This window comes from Ascaphus truei, chromosome 1 (genome assembly GCF_040206685.1).
Source record: "Ascaphus truei isolate aAscTru1 chromosome 1, aAscTru1.hap1, whole genome shotgun sequence".
NCBI lineage: Eukaryota > Metazoa > Chordata > Amphibia > Anura > Ascaphidae > Ascaphus > Ascaphus truei.
The window spans coordinates 372,057,380-372,077,048 of record NC_134483.1 but is presented as its reverse complement, the minus strand read 5'-3'; the positions used below and the strand labels follow the sequence as shown (position 1 = coordinate 372,077,048).

The window sequence follows — 19,669 nt, the reverse complement described above, 5'->3', positions numbered from 1 at the left end:
TCGATCCAAAACCTTCATAAGGCATTCTTTGTGCTCTTCTAACGTTCTTACGAACAAGATAATATCGTCCAGATAGACCAGACATTCTCCGGGATTCACATCAACAATGGTCTTTTCCATTAACATCTGGAACGTTGCAGATCCACCACAAATGCCTTGGGGCATCCGGGTGAACTGGTCAAACCTGAGGAGCAGACAAACACTGTCTTCTCCTGGTCTTCAGGGCTCATTGGTACCTGGTATTATCCAGACCTCAGGTCGAGCACGCTGAACAACTGACTGCCGGATAAGGCGCTGAGGATCTCTTCAATCCGCGGCAAGGTATATTGGGCTGGGACCGTGCAGCGGTTCAGGGTGTGGTAATCCATGCATAGGCGCACAGATTCGTTCTTCTTCCGCACTACCACAATAGGAGAGGCATATGGGCTAAGGGACTCTGTTACGATATCCGCCGTCTCTCCTTTAGGACGTCCCACACAACCTCCACATCTCTGGGAGCTATGCATCTGGAACGCTCCCAAAATGGAGTGTCGTCGTGCAATTGAATCATGTGTTGAGCACTCTTGCTGCAGCCCACATCCCTCCTTGCGTTCTGCCATCTTGTCACTAAGCCGTTTCTTCCACTCCGCTGGCAAGGACAATTTCCTGAAGTCGAACTGCAATCTGGTAGGGGCTTCTCGCACGGTAGCCACGTTTACATGAGTCAGGGATTCTATTTGAGTAACCGGGTATATCCGACCCAGTGCTTGACGACGTCAAACCGTATAGGATGAGGTGAGATGTTCTGGATGGTCACCTTGAACCGCAGAGGAAGGGAAGACTTCAACTCCTTCATCTCTGGCACCACCTTGAACCCTCTTTTGCGTCCTCTTCGGGCGTGGTCTCTAGTGAAAAGTACCAGTCGGCTTCATCGTGGCCTGGGTAGTTAGGTGCCGTGGCCCTGTGTCTCACTCCCCCTGGTGGAATCTCTGTCAACCCCTTTTCAAGATTGAAGAATTTTCCAAACCCTTCTTGGGCAGAGATTTTTATCTTTTCTGCTGACTGCATAGGCAGATGCTTCAGATGCAGGTTGTAAAATGGCCAGTAGATGATGATTTGCGACCCAGTGTCCAGCAACGTGGAGGAGTAGATACCTTCCACTAGTTCTTGTACTATGGCCGCAGGTCCTACTAGACTGTAGGCATCTGGTTGGGGCTCCTTTTGGGACTAGGTGCAGGGGCGCTATCCAAAGATGTGGACGGCTGTTCCACTGTTTGAACGGTGAAGGCCATGGCCCCAGGTGTGGGGGTCCTTTACTTTGGCCAGTCTTTGGCAAAGTGGCCTTCTCGGTCACAGCTATATCAGCGGGTACCTCAGGTCGCACGGGCACTAGGCGTAGTGACCTGTTTCTGGGGCACCCTGGAGACGGAGACAGGTGCCACTGAAGGAGGGTTATTCTCTGCACTTTCCGTCTCATTAGGCTTCTGGGTCGACACCCCTTTGGTCTCTCCCTTGCGAGAATCCTTATACTCCTTGGGAGTATGTAGCCACGCATGAGCCTCGTGCACTTTCATCTGATTCAATAGCCCTGTAAACGTAGGAGGACTCCCTTGCATGAGAGCACACTGGAGCAGACTAAATGGCTAAATGATGGGTAGGGCTCGATCCTCTCAGGAACTGTTTACATCGAAATTCATCCACTTCAGAGGCGGGGATGAGTTTGTGGGTGAGTAGTGGCCACAATACTATTTGTATATGGTGAAGAAATGCAGACAACTCCTCCCCTTCTTTTTGTCAGAGGGCATAGAACTTAGACCAAAGCTCACTTTCATAATCCTCCAGATAATAGGCATGAATTAGGAAGTCAACTAGCATTCAGTCCGTGTTGTGTTCTTGTTGCATTCTTACCATCATCGAAGCCGGGGGCTTTAAGCATTCCATTATCCGCTGTCTCTTGACAGCCTCGGAAGAGGACCAATCTTCCAGTACTTGCAAGGTATGGTCCTTCCACCCCTCAATCGATTCTTCCCCCGTGTGCATTGGCAATACCCCAGAAAAGACTTTCAACTTACGATATTTCTGCGTCAGGACGGTTGGCTTAGCCTCTCTGTCAGCTGCTGTAGGGCTCCAGCAAGTACCTGAGCTGCGGGAACTGCGGTGGCTCCGACCAGACCATCGGCTGACAGTCTCACTCTGGCTAGGACTCCCTGGGGAAGGTAAGGATGTAACCACCTGACACTCCTCCACGCTAGGGACAACACTAGGTGCCTTCATTTTGATGGTTAGTTCGGGGTATATGAGGGGACATCCACCGGGTGGGGCTCCAGGGAGCTACAGAAATTGTGGAGTATTTTCCTCCGGTATATTACGGCGGCAGTTAACTAAAATCGTACTCTACAGGAGAGTTGCATCCCAGTTTAGATCTAAGAGGCAGCCTTTAGCAAACCCCAGTATCTGGCTCAATGTTGTGCACATATCAGGTAAGGACAGTGACATTGGAACATGGCTGATGGCGAACACGTGGTGGTGAGGTGCTCGGCATTGCAGAGCCCACTCGTGGACCCTGACACGACGGTAGGGACATGTTCCCTTATTAAAGCTGACATCTTTAATTTAGATCGGGCACCCCAGGTCTGAATCTTGGCAGTGCTTTCAAATGTAACCCCCTATGCCTATGGGAAACTGCAGGCGATTACGCATGCTGCTGTTACCTGTGAGGCTCACAAGAGGCCAAAGCCTCCACTTCTGGTGAGCTTGTGGTACTATATCTCGCGGTGCAGCTCCTCCACCTATGTGGATCCCAGCGTAAGCGGGATGACTCCTCATAGGACACAACAATTACTATACAACCTGGTATGATATAACTGTTTTACTGTATAAACAGTATAACAACGATCACAATATATCACATCAATACAATGCACTAACATCAATGGTGGTCCTCCAAAGTACTATGGCTTCCTGTCCCAGCAAGTCCCAACCAAATGTGAGGTAGCGCTACCCCCTGTGGATGTAGGTGCACTTTGGGTATCTGCCTGGGTACTCCAGTACCCAGGTGCTGCTTGTCACGATGAATTGGAGCAGGTCCCACGTAGCAGGGCCTCCAACACAAATCCCTTCTCTCCTAAGGGGTCCAGATCTTCCTTGCCATGTGATCTCCAACCGGAGGGTCTCAGAAAATGTCTTTTGGAGCCTGTAACCTGGTCCCAGGCCGCAAGCTCTGCATGGACGTCAATCCACCGGTACAGCAGTGCTGCCTGATACTAAAGGGAAGGGTCTTTATCTGAGGCCTTCCCTACGATACTGATCTGTTATGGCTCAGGGCCTAGCTAGGGCCTAAGGGGTAGTCTCTAGTCCTATCCAGGAGCCACTTGCACCCTGGACACTACTTGCTCCCTTCCTGGCTCCCACGCGACTGACTCACGGGCTCTAGTCCCGCGGAGAATATCCTGCTCCTCCCTTCCGGTTTCTGGCTCCCGTGCATGCGCATTCTCGCGGCACCACCTACAAGATGGCCACCACATTGGCCATGTCCTGTGCATGTGCAATGTACCCTGCGGTGCCACCTGCAAGATGGCCGCTGCACTCATCACATCCTGCGCATTCGCCGCGTCTCACGCATGCGCAATTTCTTTGAAAATGGTCGCTGCCTCCCCCTGAGCATCGGAGCGGTTCCCTCACCCAGAGGCAGGGTGACGGGACTCCGCTACACTAGTAAAGGCTAAATATGTTTTAATCCTGTTTTTTTAATATAGTTTTGTACTGGTCATCATGGTAAGGCCCACAGTGAGGTTTGCTGGTGTCCAGGACTAAGCCATGGCCTGAGCCCCCAGTGTGTTGTTGAGAGGGGTGGTTTTGGGTGTGGGGCCTGGCTGTCTGAGTTGGGGTTGGCATGGGATGAAATTGGTTGAGCAGGGGGGAGGAAGTTCAGGAACATGGGGGCACATAAACTCTTAAAGATTGGGTTCAAAGAAGTAGGCCCCAATTTATCAGTACAGTGCCATTCTTTTCTTTAAATCTCTTTGGTAATGGTTAGAACATACAGTATATTAAGTCACAGGTGTTCTTTCTCTTTACTTTTTAAAAAGGATTATAATATATTTAGAGAACTCTAAAGACAACAGATTGCTGATAAATCAATTCTGTAAAAGAGTGTAGGAATTCTTAGTATTGTATACACTGGAGAATACCACTTACCTGCTTCCAAAATATCGTTAATTTCACTGCATTTCTTATTGTTCTCAATTTGTACTTGAAATCCCATGGCTTTGAAGGTTTTCTCAAGAGATTTTACATCAATATCTGTCCCCGTCCGTTGTTCAAGTTCTTCAAATTGAATGGAATAACACAACATTAATTACCTTACTCACAAAAGGGAATACATCTTAGTAAACTAAAGCATTCAGCTCTGCTCGAGAATGGCAGGTACATAATATGCTGAAAAAATGGCCTGTGAGGCCTTCTTATGGTAAGTCACTTCCTGAAGTACCTATTACAAAAAACTCAATCTTTGTTGGTGCAGGAGTGTTTATTATTATTATTTGTATTATTATTATTTAATTATATATTCTCCTTTTACATGGTTTGCCTCAACTTCTTTTATTATCCTCACTCAGCCTTTTTGTCTTCACTCCTCTTGCTTTCTTCAGGTGTGAACACTTTCTGAGGTTGCCACTTCAGCAGGGTGAGTCGTGTTACAACTAACCAGTTGCTGCTAAAGCAGTGTGTATGTAAAGTCCATTGAAGTTTTTTCTGTAAAAAAAAAAGTCCACACGAGCTGAAAGACAGATTGAATAAAAAAAAGTCTATATTTATTTGTTATTGTTGCGTGACGCACTGAATTACAGATTTGCCACTGGTGCTCAGCAAAGGTGGTCTAGCATAATAGTGAATACCACCTACAATCCAGAAGAGTAGGAAGTCAGCACTCAAGTGGTCTTGATGAAAAACGTATGCAAAGGATTTATTTAAAGGTAGTTTGATGTTTCCGTCCACTTGCGGGCATTTCTCACGATACACAAATGACAAAAAGTCATGGTAGAGGAACTTTCTTGAAACACTGGCATGTATTGGCCACACAGCCTAAACTCAAGCAATATACACAACATAAACCAATTCTTGCATTGAGGAAGAACCCATGTCTCAGTGATCTACTGGTCCCAACTGATTCAATTGCGAAGTATGCGTCTTATCTACTTAAGAACATTTTTGCCCCACACAAACAGGGCTGTAACAAGTGTAAGGGTGGCACCACTTCTACGAGTGGAAAGACTGGAGGAACATCTTTAAGCATCCTCATTCTGGTAAGGAAATTAAAATCAGAACATATGTGACCTGCCATACCACGTCAGTGGTTTAACTGATATTTTGCCAGTGTGATCTGGTATCCGTCTGTAAGACGGACTACACCTTTCGGGAATGTATGAACAAACACAGATCTAACATACAATTGGCCTTTAAGAAATGTGAAAAGTATTTTTTTCTTTCTCTTTTCTCTTTTTTTCTTTCTTTTTCTAATTCTTTTGTGTCATCTCTTGTCTCATGTATCTTTCAGTCTTTTTCTCTGTCTGCTCATTATTACAAATTGGCATCAGTTGCCTTTCTCTTGAGATGGGAGGTATAAAATGATTTCTACCTCCTCCAATCATTAACTTCTTGAAAAAGTGCCACTAGGGGATGTGAAACGCGTGAGAGGAGAGTTTTTTCTGTGTACATGTCCCTGTGACAGGGTGAATAAAAGCCACCAGCTATATGCCTGGCAGACATATGTTTAGTCTGCAGTGCAGCAGTGATGAGGTTAACTTTAGCTGGGAAGCTCATGGCAATTAGTTGAATCCCAGCTGCCTAATCAAGGTGTGTTAAAAACCCCAGGATGTGCACACATGCTGCTGGCTGGTCAGGAGAGAGGAGTGAGTTACTGAAGAGATTACTGATACAAGGTCTGTTTGCAAAGTACATGGTTTATGAACTGTCTGTCTCCTGCATAGAAAAGAGTAGCTGCCTTATTTTTACTCTGTCTGCTAAAGAGAAACTATTTTGTTTTGTCTGCTGAAGAAAAAGCTATTTTTCTTTTGTTTGCTGATGAGAAGCTATTTGTTTTTGGTGTGCTGTATGTTTTAAGGCTAAAATAAATAAGCCTTAACCAAAGAACCCGCGTGTGTAGTTGCATGTACTCTGCAACAGTCCCAATAAAGTATTTTTAGCTACTTCCTGCTGGTAAGTTTTCCCTATTTTTGTTCATGGAGCTACAGTCACCTTGATCGATTTTTGTTCTGTTTACCGTAACCTGATCGAAGGGATGCCATCGGGGGTACAGTGAAGGATGCATGCAGTCGAGCAGCGTTTGTACAGCCAGCGTCAGTCTCAAGGAGTTGCAGGACGGTGAACACTAGTTAGTATAAGCTACTCTATACGGCCATACCAGGAGACATGGGTAAGGGCATTTGCCTAATATATTCCCTCTAGATGTCTCCCCCTGCTCTCCACTTATGAACATGAACTGTTTAGCTGCAGCAATTACCTTCCAAAACTTTAGTTCATAGGCTCCACATAGATACCATATTCATTTATATACCTACCTGGTTGCCTAACCCCGCTCAAAATCGGTTTGGTTCTCAAAAGTACAATAAATATCAGTTGAATCATCCGCTGTGTGTGGATAACTGTCTGGTCATCTGATATGTGCCAGTATGGACCACCCTGGTCACCCCGGGATCCTCGCTGGCTGGAGGTGCTGTAACCTGAGGGATTAACACTGAAAACCTGTCCTGATGTCTCCCCACACCACTACGGAGTATCTCAAGACCTCCTATTCCCCCTCACAGGTACGCACCACACCACCAACACCAGGTAGGCGCATGATCTCACTCAGGGTGGGGGAAAATGTGCTACATCACATTTTAGCTTTATTTTGGAATATTTTTCACAGTTGAAACAGAACTTTAGCCACCTCACAGGTAGAATTGAACCTCTTTGGCAGATATATGTTTAAATTGAAACCAGTCTATTATATTTGATACTACAACAAGTAAAAATAAAACACACAAGAAAACTATGTGCATCTACATTCATTTTTTCAGAAGATGATACAAAGCCCTCCTGACTAAAATAAATTGTTATCAAACAACTTTGTCTTTTCATGTTACAGTAAATAACTTGTGGGTACATTTGCATGTCTCAGACAGGTCTGTAATCCTGCCTTTCCACATTACAGGCATACCCCGGTTTAAGGACACTCACCTTAAGTACACTCGTGAGTAAGGACATATTGCCCAATAGGTAAACGGCAGCTCGCGCATGCGCCTGTCAGCACGTCCTGAACAGCAATACCGACTCCCTATCTTACGGACGCTGTGCGCAAGCGGGGAGACTATAGAGCCTGTTACAAATGCGTTATTTACAGCAGTTACGCACGTATATGATGATTGCAGTACAGTACATGCATTGATAAGTGGGAAAAAGGGAGTGCTTCACTTTAAGTACATTTCCGCTTTACATACATGCTCCAGTCCCATTGTGTACGTTAATGCGGGGTATGCCTGTATCTTAGCAAGCAGTGCTTCCATTGCAGCCAGAGATTCTGGGTAATGACATGAAAATGAGCACAGTGTGTCACATTTTACTTCCTATCTTTACATGTAAGACAGAGATACATATTTATAGATATCCAGATACTAATTGATGTTAAAGCACTGGGAACAATTAGTAATACTCAATACAAATAGAAACGTTAACACTTACTCGGGTTACTCTGGGAATCATCAAAGAGTTCCATGTTTAGAATCAAGCAAAGGCTCTTTACCGGCTTATTCATTGTATATCTGTATTGTTCATCCGTTTTTGTGATTGTTTTATTTGTTGATGAATCACCTTCTTCTTTAGCCTTACTGAATGGAAAAAGAGCATTTTACCAGAAATGTGCATCTTATTTCTCAGCTACATAACTTGCAGGAGCACTTAGGGGCCTATTTATTAAAATGTATGTAGCCCCCTTTCCCAATGACTAAGGGAACTACACGTGCAGATATTCTGTACGTGTTTGCTCACAGGAGGCCTAAGCCTCCACCATTAGGAGCATGGGGTGAGCTCTTTCTCCTCTCGGTACCGCGCCTTCACCTAGGGATCCCAACGTTGGCGGGATAACCCCTCACAGGAACCAATACAGTTTCAAATAATACACACACAGGTAAATAAACTAATATTTACTAACACAAATGCAATACAGAGATGCAAGTGTGAAAACTACAGCGCTCCCCTAAAATGTTATTATTACAACAAAGAGACAATGATAGGGACTTGAGAGGTCAACCCCCTTGATTGTATCCTCCCGATAGCAGCTCAACCTTGAAAGGAGGATCCTTCCTTGATCTTCAGTAGTAGGTGATCAGAGAAGAGTGGTGAGCGCATAAAAAACACATACAAAACAACAAAGGAATAATAAGCAAAAAGAATGTGCAACCACAGACAAGGGAATGGCAGAATGTAATGTGAATGCTAATAACAGCTCAACTCACACGGGCCTGTGTGAGCCCCGCCTATCTTAGTTTCATTCCGCTCTTGCCTCAGAAAACGATCCCTGTCACGTCGGGGATGAACTGCTTTTCACACGGGGTAATCCCTCTCAAGGAGTACCAAACAGGGGGCGACAGCCACAAGATGTATAAAGTAAAAAGTAGTTTATTTGAACATAAAAGTAAGCATAAAAAACCATACATAGAAATACAACACTGCCAGCCTGCGTGTCCACTTGGTAAGAACCGCCAGGGGACTCCCTGTTCACGCGTCCAGTCGCAGGGCCTGTGACGCGGGCCTACCTCAGGGGATACGGTGGCTTTGGGTGTCCAAACGCAATGATGCAGTTCCATGGTGTTTTTTTATGTGTTTTTTATGCGCTCACCACTCTTCTCTGATCACAAATGCAATACAATAACAATAACAATGGTAACCCCCCATGTTATACCCAATAGCCCAATCTTGGTAGTACCCCCAAAGTGCGGAGGGTGCGGTTGCACCATAACCCTGGTGTCCTTCCCAATGTCAGTCCCACCCAATGTTTGAGGTAGCGCTAACCTTGTGGACTGCTGGTGCACTTTATACCTGCCGTGGCACTCCTCTACCCAGGTGCAGCTGGTGAAATAGATGGATCAGGCTGGTCCCACAACATGGGGCCTCCAATAATCCCCTCTCTCCTTAAACGTTCCGATCCGCTGTGTGAGGTGAGCTCCAGCTGGAGTGTCTCACCTAATGTCTTATGGTCCTGTGGCCTCGTCCCAGACCGCAAGGCACCACATGGGTGTCCAGACACCGGTGTAACAGCACTACTATAGAGCTACAGGGGAGTATCCCTGTCTGGGGGCCTTCCCTGCAATACTCCACTGGAGTGACTCAGGGCATAGCTGGGGCCTAAGGGGCAAGCATAGTCCTAGTCCAGGAAAGCACTGCTCCCTGGACACTACCTTCTCTATTGTCATCTCCCTCAGGACTGGCGCAAGGTCCGTTTTCACGCCAAACCTAATACCTTCCTCCTGGCTCCTACAGCCCTATTGGCTGGGACTCCCCATGTGATAAGCCCTCCCCCTGAGGACTCTGGGACATGTAGTCCCTCATTGCGTCTTGTGGAGCCGTTTTAAGATGGCCACTGCACTTTGCCCCTTGCGCATGCGTGACGTGTTACACTGCATATGCGCAAGACCTAAGATGGCGGCCCCCGCACACCAGGTCCACTGTGGATCTCTGGCAGCTCCGGTCAACCCTGCAACTTCGTTCCCCCGCACCGGAGGTAAGAGGGGGCTCAGCTACATCCTCCCCCTGGTTGAGAATCCAAAGTCTCCGCTTGGGAACAACATACTATACAGATTATTATATAATGAAAATACAGTGCATCATTCAACTTAACTATATACAATGCATCAAAACAAGATTGAATAACTCATTGAGCATGGTCATGGAGAGGCGAACCAGCCCCAAGACAGCTGCTGAGTCTCAGTGAGGTGCCCCTAATGAATCATACGCCATGCTCTTTGGAGGTTGTCTCACTCTTTGACTCCTATGAATCTCTTCTCCGACGTCATCTTGGTTGGAGAGGCTACCATTGGAGAGGATACCATATTGAGGCCCTGGCCCTCTCATAATGTGTGAATTGGGAGCTACATAGTCTCTATTAGGAACAAAGCTCGAACTCCTTGGATCGAGTGATCTACTTGTTGAAGCTACTGGGGAGGGTATATGGGGAGCAGGCCCATTACACGCTACTTCTTCAGGTAGTGTCCACCATTCTCCATTTGTGTTGGCAGATGTTCCTTCCAAAGGATCTTGAGTATGTTTTGTCACTGCATCCAGGATTTCGCCGGTTTCCTCTGAGTCACTTGCTGGGACTACTGACCATGGTTAAGGATCACTCTCAACCACTTGAGGAATAGGTAGCAAATGATTTCGATGCCAGACCCTTACGTCTCCTTCAGGGTGGTAGGGAGTTATACGAAACTTCTCGATATTGAGCAAGTTTAGAATCTCCTTGATCAACTTTCTCTCGAAGTCTGTCTCTTGATCGGAGTGCATCCAATTAAGTAACCCATAATGGATGAAGTACTTTCCCCACAGTACTTTGGCTACTGTGAGTGCTTTCTGGTCTTTAGTGGTAAACGCTTGAGTGTATCGGGTGTAGTGATCAGTCACTACCAGGACGTTCCCGATGCCCTTTGTGTCTGCCTTGATGCAGAGTAAGTGAATGCAGACTACACTGGCGACACACTTTATTCGAGCTCGGCTAGTCCCACGAATTCGGGTATACTCGGGTGTATTGAGGTTTGTGACTGTTTTCTGCCCGAGTGCATTGCGTTATTTTCCAGGCAGGGATTGAAGCATTTTATTCCCGCTGGCTGCAATACTGCACAGTATATATATATATACTGCATTACAATTCATGAATTTATGCCATCTGGTAGACACGCGAAGCATTGCAGCCTATTAAATCCTAATCATTATCATTTAACAGATCAGCCGCCCATCAGCCAGGCATGAACCATGGCTGGGAAGGCAAACGCAACGGGGCTTGTCAGAGGTGAGGAGCGGCGCATTCCAGGTATCTGCCAGGTACATACTGGGTATTTGCTCGAATAAAGTGTGTCGCAGCAGTAGGTCTTTAAGAGGCCCATTGGGGCTGTGTGTGTAGGCAGTGTCTTCCGCTGAATGCACCGCAGGCACTTCTGGCAATGGCGCTCCGCTGATTCCCGCATCCTGGGCCAAAAGAACCTGTCTCTTACTAGGCCGAATGTTTTGTCTACTCCCAGGTGTCTGCGATCATCATACAGAGATCGTAATCCCTTAATCGGGGATGCAGAGGAAATCCATGCAGACTAGGTCCATTGGACCAGAGGTCTTTAAGTGGCCCATTGGGGCTGCACGTGTAGGCACTGTTTTTTTGCTGTATGCACCGCAATGGCGCTCCACTGATTCCTGCATCTTGGGCCAGAAGAACCTATCTCTTACTAGTCTAAATGTTTTATCCACTCCCAGGTGTCCGTGATCATTGTGCAGAGATCGTAGGATAGGGTACTGCAAGCTTCTGGGCAAGACTAGTTGTCTCCTATCGGGATGCTTATGATAGGGGACAACCTGGTACAGAAAGCCACGATCCATGCGGAACTTGTCCCATTCCCTCATGATAACAGCGATAGTGTCGGTAGGAGCACGCTTCACTAAAGAGGGGTTGTTTTCCTGGATGGCCCGGCGTATGGCTCTCGCCACTGGATCTCGCATCTGGTGTATAACCAACTCTTTCCATCTCATGATGGTATCTTGTGTGATGGACATGCCTTCTGGGTGGCAATATGCGGCAGGGAGTGCCTTGGACTGATTTCCCAGTGAGTCAGCTACTCTGAGTTCTGAGAAGGCTACTTTGTTCTCCACTATAGCCGCTGTGGAGCACATGGCCCGAATTCCAGGGCCAGGAATTTCTTCCCACTGGCCATCATCTGGCATGTACTCAGTCCAGGCCTTCTAGATAGAGCATCCGTTCCGATGTTCAATGGCCCTGGCTTGTACTTCAGCATGAACTTGTAGTTGGACAGGGCAGACAACCAACAATGGCCGGTGGCATCCAACTTAGCGGAGGTCAGGATATAGGTCAAGGGGTAATTGTCTGTTCGCACCTCAATGGAGACCCCGTAAAGATAATCGTGGAGTTTATTGACCACTATTCACTTGTGAACCGGATAGTTTTGTTCACTTGGTGTCCTGCTGCAGTTCACATACGCAATGGGGCTGAGGCCGGCAGGGTATTTTTGGTGTAATACCGCCCCCAGTCCGTTGAAACTGGCATCCATGTGTAGGATATATGGTTGCTCTGGGTCTGCATAGGCCAAGACAGGGGCTTCTGTGAGACTCTTCTTCAGCCCTGTGAAGGCTTTTCGCACACGGAAGTCTATTTATCCCCAAACGGTGTTCGGGGACAGGTGGCTTTTTGCCGAGGCTCCTCTGGGTATATCTTCAACAGATTGTTGAGGACTTTGGCCTTGCTGGAGTACCCCTCTATGAATCTGCGGTAGTGTCCACAAAGCCCCAGGAAGGATCGCAGCTCCATCACGTTATTTGGCCTGGGCCAGTTCACTACGGCTTCGACCTTAGCGGGGTCGGTAGCCACTCCTTCCACGGACACTATGTGGTCCACATAGGTGGCCGAGGTACAGCAGAAGCGATATTTGTCCAGGGTCAACTTAAGGCCTTCTTTTCCCAATCTATCCAGTACTTTCAGAAGGCATTCTTCGTGTTCCTCTAGTGTTTTGAAAAACACGATGATATCATCCATATAGACTATACATTCCCGGGGGTTCATATCACCACTGGTCTTTTCGATTAGCCTCTGGAAAGTTGCAGGTGCACCGCAAATGCCTTGGGGCATCTGGGTGAACTGGTAGAACCCAAGAGGGCACACAAATGCTGTATTTTCTTGATCTTCAGGGCTCATGGGTACCTGGTAGTATCCAGACCTCAGGTCCAACACGCTGAACTACTGACTGCCTGATAAAGCTCTGAGGATCTCTTTGTTCCGCGGCAAAGTATATTGGTCTGGGACTGTGCGGTGATTCAGGATATGGTAATCCATGCATAGGCGAACGGACACGTTCTTCTTCCGCACTACTACAATAGGAGAAGCATAGGGGCTACGGGACTCAGTTGCGATACCCGCCATCTCCATCTCCTTCAGGACGTCCCTCACGTCCTCCACATCTCTGGGAGCGATGCATCTGGAACGCTCCCGAAATGGTGTACCGTCATCCAACCGGATCGTGTGTTGAGCACTCTTGCTGCAGCCCAAATTCATCTCACTGGTGGAGAACACCTCTTGGCGTTCCGCCAGCTTGTCGCTTAGCCGTTTCTTACATTCCATGGGCAAGGTCGATTCCCCGAAGTCGAACTGCAATCCCATAGGGGCTTCTTGTACGGTAGCGGCGTTCATATGAGCCATGGATTCTACTGGAGTAACCAGGTATATCCTACCCAGTGCTTGACTGAAGTCAAAACGTATGGGGTGGGGCGAGATATTCTGTATGGCCACCTTGAATGAGCGAGGAAGGGCAGACTTCCATTCTTTCATTTCTGGTACCACCTTGAACCCACTCTTGGTGTCCTCTTTGGGCGTGGTCCCCAGTTAGAAGTACCAGTCGGCTTAATCGCGGCCCGGGTAGTTAGGTACCGCGGCCATGTGCCTCACTGCCCCTGGTGGAATCTCTGACAACCCCTTCTCAAGATTGAAGAATTGTCCAAATCCTTCTTGTGCAGAAATCCTATAACACTCCTCTTTGAATACTGAGTGAATTTGTAGAGCAGATAGGGGTAATTCATCGGCTTCTAACAGATAGGCCCGGATCAGGGCCCGCACCACATCCACGTTGGTCCCCAATATGATGGGGGAACTTGGGTGTTCCCGGGGCTTGGGACATATCAAGGCTTCCACTTCCATGGGGTCGGTTTTTTAGGTGTTGAGCTGCGGTATATCCAACCACATTTGAATCACACCATCAATGGGATAGTCTTCACTACTAAGACCCCATAATTTCATCTTCTCCGCGAACTGCATAGGCAGGTGTTGTAGATGCAGGTCGTAAAATGGCCGGTAGATGATGGTCACTTGAGACACAGTGTCCAGCCAAGCAGATGAGTAGATACCCTCCAATAGTTCTCGTACTATGGCCACAGGTCCTACTCGACTATAGGCATCCGGTTGTGGTTCCTCTTTGGGACTAGGCACAGAGGCACTATCTGAGGATGTGGGCGGCTGTTCCGCCATTTGAACGGTGAAGGCCATGGCCCCCGGTGTGGGGGTCCTTGACTTTGGCAAAGTGACCTCATTGGTCTCAGTTATAGCAGCAGGCACATCGGGTCGCACCGGCACTAGGTGTAGTGACCGGTTTCAGGGGCACCCTGGAAACAGAGACAGGCGCCACTGAAGGAGGGTTATCCTCCGCACTTTCCATCTCCGTAGGCTTCAGGGCCGATGCCCCTCTGGTCTCTTCCTTGCAGGAATCTTTATGTTTCTTGGGGGTGTGTAACCGTGTATAGGCTTCGTGCCCTTTCACCAGGCCTAATAGCCTCTCAAATGTAGGAGGACTTCCTTGTAGCAAGGAACACCGGATCATGATGTCTATATGATGGGTGGGTATAAATCCCCTTAAAAACTGTTTTCTGCGATAATCATCCACTTCAGAGGCTGGAATTGTAGCATAGGATCATAGTTTCCACAAAACTAACTGCAGCCATTGAATAAACTCAGACAGTTCTTCCCCTTATTTCTGTCTAAGACTGTAGAGTTTAGACCGGAGTTTGCTTTTGTCCTCTTCTAGACCGTAGATCCGCGTCAATAAGTCCACTAAACGCTATGCTGTAACATCTGCATTCTGGTGTCGGTGCATGCTCACCATCGTAGAGGCAGGGGGTCTTAGTCTCTCCATTCTCCCCTACCTTTTAACAGCCATTCCTCCGGTACATTCAGGATAGTTCCCTCCATGCCTCAAACCCTTCTTCTCCGACGGAGTGGGTGATATCCTGGAGAAAGCTTTGAGTTTGCGGTAGCTGTGGGACTGTGCTAGGCCTTCCACCAGTTGCTGTAGTGTCCCTCCCAAGACCAAGCCTCCGGTCGTCAGGCGACTATGGTAGTTATGCCGGCAGCTATGGACTGGCTCCGGGCTAGCTTCGTTCCTTCTGGGGATATAGGAGTGGTTTGGAAGTTCAGCTTGGTAAGGTAACTCTGGTGTGAGTCTCGGACTGACGGTTACCATTGGTATTGGTAGATCTAGGTATATCAATGGACAGCCATTGATATCCGGGCAGGGCTTCCAGAAAATGATGGGCCCGTGGGCCATCATCTTCACATATCTCGTTGCCGGCAGTAACGATGACTATGCTCCATCGGTAGGTGGGGTCCCACTTACGGCCATGGGGCCGGGCTCTGGATAAACCAGGGCACTGCCTTAGGGAGGTGCATATGTGCTGTGGGGGCGGCGCAAGCCGGGATGTCCCCCACCGCGACCACGTGGCGTGGATGTTCGAACATGGTTCCCTATGTCCCTATATCACCGTCAACCTCACAGCACATCAGCCTATTCACATCGGGCTACTGTACTGCTGTGATCGGTCGGGTGATTGGATGTAAATCCCCATTAACCTTACAGCACAGCCGCTCATCCATACCGGGCTACTGTGCTGCTGCTATATGCAGCTGACATTTAATCTATCCCATATACAGGGACCCTATCTTTTGTAAGACACTTATTGCCTTTTCAACAAGTGATCTTGACGGATCCCTATGTGATCTCTATATATATTAACTGCCTCCTCACACTTACCCTCCGCAGCAGTGAATACAATCTAATCCCTACTGACGGAATAGCGGCTACGTGCCCCCATGAAGGGATATTCTCTGCTAGGTGTACATTGCCGGTTTTACCTCTCCCTACACTTTGAGGTATACATGCATTCACCATTAATTAGGGTTTCAGCAGGCTAGTTTTGGTATTTCAGCCCCCAGCCATTTGTATATATTCTACCTATATTTACCAACATATACCACTGGCCATCTAGGCAGTTAAAATACAGCAGTGACTAATACTAGCCCCTTACTCTATTTCCCATTAGGCTGTTATTTATAGCATGAGAATTTGACCAATTGTCACTAATCTCCCATATGCATTATCAACAGAGCTTTTACAGCAATGTTACTCTGATTACAGTTACGTTCAATGCTGTTTGATTTTAAGCCCCTATATTTTATATTCGTTGATGACAATAAAGAATGATTTTAATATAATCACATTACGCTACCTGTGACAGAGGGCTCGTTCACTAGATTTCCTTTTTCTTCTAGTTTATGCTGTGTATATTGCAACATAGTTGTTACAAGCAATCCCCTTTTACACAGCCTCTAGTCAGTTGCCCTGGCAACCTACCAATACTCACAGTGGGGATTGGTTTAGTCCTCTCCCCCTGCTTTATCTGCATATTGCTATGCCCCTTAGTGTGTTCCTGTCTGACAGGAAAGTGTGTTCCCTCTTTTCTACAAGCAGCCAAAGTGAGTAGACACTTCTTCCACTGCTCCCTCAGAAAGGGAAATCCTTTTTACCTTCCCTTCAGAGAAGCACTTCCACATAGCAGGACACCTTCCTCTCATAAGGCAATTCTCCTCACAAAGGACATCTGCTATTACAATCCACATACAAGTACTTTTATACTTCAGTTAACTCCCTCAATAAAGTTGAAGAAAATAGAAAGACTTTGTGTGCTTTAAAAAGGGGTCCAGAATAGTATTAGTTCTACCGTGAGAGATCACCTTCTGTTCCCTGGAGCCTACGGCAGATGGAGGCGCTGTACTGCTAAAGAATATGTAGGATATGAACCCCAGAAGTCTAGTCCTGTGTCCCCACTACCACCGGCGGATGACTCAGCCCTCCTGTTACCAGCAGGTATCATGCACCACATACTTAGTAATGGCTACATCTCCCACCGGGTGGGGGAAACACTGTTACACACTGTATCCATTAGTTAGATTATGTCGAAACCATGGCTGTGTAAGTCTATGCAATATACACATTCTGTATGCAAATGAGGCAAAGTTACATACTCACAAGCTATTCATTGACATGTAAGATTGCAAATTGCCAGGAATCTCCCTTCCTTCAAACATGCATGCAGTCATGTGAAAAAGAAAGTACACCCTCTTTGAATTCCATGGTTTTACATATCAGGACATAATAACAATCATCTGTTTCTTAGCAGGTCTAAAAATGAGGTAAATACAACCTCAGATAAACAACAACACATGACATATTACACCGTGTCATGATTTATTTAACAAAAATAAAGCCAAAATGGAGAATTTTGAAACGATTACTTCAAGTTATATCTGCTAAAGGTGATTGAATCATAAGGTGCACTTAGTTTATCACACATGGCTTCTCCATTTTGGCTTTATTGTTGTTAAACAAATCATGACACGGTGAAATATGTAATGTGTTGTTGTTCATCTGAGGTTGTATTTACCTAATTTTAAACTAAAAGAACTAATCACCTGCTAAGGAACAGATGACTGTTATTATGTCCTGATATGTAAAACCATGGAATTCAAAGAGGGTGTACTTTATTTTTCACATGACTGTATTTTGAGCTCTTGGAGGAGAGGAGAGTCTGAATCTCTTCAGGATCAGGAAGGAGAAATTTCTGGCTGTGACTTTCTGTGTAATGTTGCATCAAACTGAGTATAAAAAGTGAATGCACATGAGATGTCAAATCTGACTATTTTGATGCATAGATAATTCTTTAAAAATATGCCGAAAATGCCAGATTTTATTATGTTAAACTTTGGGGCGATTTTGCATTTGAAATATCTGTGTTTAATAAATAAGCCCCTCCGAAGTGAAAACAGTGTTTACAAATGTACAGTTCAAAAGCAGATAAAATGCAAAAAAAATTGTCCTACATACAGTATCTGGATTACAAATGTTTAATTATTTCAAATTGCACAAAAGCTTGATGATAGCTTGTGTGACATCCATTGAAAGTGTTTAAGCCACCTCTGGAAGTGTACAGTACCATGCATATTACTGACTTTGATTTAGTTCTTATCTAAAAATAGAAATAAATGAAGCCTTTACCTCTCAGACTCCCCAGTCACATCACGAGGCAAATTCATACCTTGTTCTGCCATCATTTTCTAAAACAACAGGTTAAGAAAAATGAGGATAACATATATGCATTTGAATGAAAACCAACATGCAAAGATCCGAGTTTACATCTAAAATTAAACGTGACACTGGATACACATAACGGGTCGTCATTATACAGTACACTCCAAGCCTCTCAAAAATATATAGCAGGGACATGCTTTAACCGGAGAGGCTTTGGGTTCTTTATATGCACAGATATGAAGCAGATCTCCTATTGTGAGGTATAGAAGGTGTTATAGGTAAGCAGAGGCGTAACTAGGTGTTTTTGCTTCCAGGGCCAGTTCCACCAACTGCGCCCCTACACACACAGACACAGGCAGAGCCGCAAACAGATTTCCTGGGGCCCAGGACTAGAGTTACGACCAGGCTTCCCCCCCCCCCCCCCCCACCGTGTTGGCGGTCTTGGGAGACCCCCATTTCACAACTCTCGAGCCCCCTGTATTTCCCCTCCCTCTTCCCGTGTATTTCCATCCCCTCCATCACACTCCCTCTCTTCCTCACTCACCCCTTTTCACTCCCCCCTACATCAATTACCCCACTCTCACTCAATCCCTCTCCCTGCCTCACATGTATTTATCTCCCCTGCTTCTCACTCTTACTCCCTCTTTCCTCACTCCCTCCCTCACAGCCGTCTTTCCTCTCATTCTACCTCCATCCGTCAATTACCCCGCTCTAACTCAATCCCCCTCCTCACACTCATTCCTTCCCCCTCACACAATCACTCCACAAAATACATACCAAAACCCCCACCCCTAAATACAGAATACTTTCCAATCCCCCAAATACATAAAAAAAAATCCCCACCCCCAAATATATACAAACCCCCCACCCCCAAATACATACAAAAAAATAAACCCCAAATACATAAAAACCCTCCCCACACCCCAAATACATATTTTAAAAAACCCAAATACATTTTTAAAAAAACACCCCCCAAATACATAGAAAAAAACACCCCCCAAATACATAGAAAAACCCCCACCCCCCAAGTACATAGAAAATAAAAACCACCCCCTAAATACATATCCTCCCCCCCCCCCCCCCACACATGTTTTACATATTTAAAACAAAACACCCCCAAATACATATATAAAAAAACACCCCCCAAATAAATAATAAAACATCACCCAAATACGTCCATATTAAAAAACCTCCACCCCACAAATATATATATAGCCCTGCTTCCCCCACCCCTAAGTGAGATCAGGGGGGGGGGGACTGTAAATAGCTACTGGTGCTGCCCTTTTACCTGTTGGCTCACAGGAGTCTAAGCCTCTGCCACTGGGAGCTTGGGGTGAAGTACTATTATAAATGGTGCAGCGCCTCCACCTGTGAGGATCCCTGCATAGTGGAAGCAGCCCCTCACAGGACACAATTACAATGAACCACACAGCGTTGTAGAAATAGAAAAGAGCTTTACTGGAACATAACATATCTCTAATGTATTGTCTTATAACTCTACAGTAATATCTTAT

At 46.4% G+C, this 19,669-nt stretch overlaps 1 protein-coding gene across 1 annotated transcript in view; it reads right to left on the bottom strand.

Annotated features, from left to right (window-relative positions):
* The window catches only part of LOC142501085 (caspase-3-like), a 111,001-nt gene that overhangs the window by 22,163 nt on the left and 69,169 nt on the right, over positions 1-19,669 (bottom strand). The window contains exons 3-5 of the mRNA XM_075610419.1: positions 18,123-18,181; positions 7,720-7,865; positions 4,177-4,305 (exon numbers count right to left, since the gene is read on the bottom strand). Of these exons, the coding sequence (XP_075466534.1) occupies positions 4,177-4,305; positions 7,720-7,865; positions 18,123-18,178 (331 nt within the window). The 5' untranslated portion in view covers positions 18,179-18,181. The remainder of the gene's footprint in view (positions 1-4,176; positions 4,306-7,719; positions 7,866-18,122; positions 18,182-19,669) is intronic.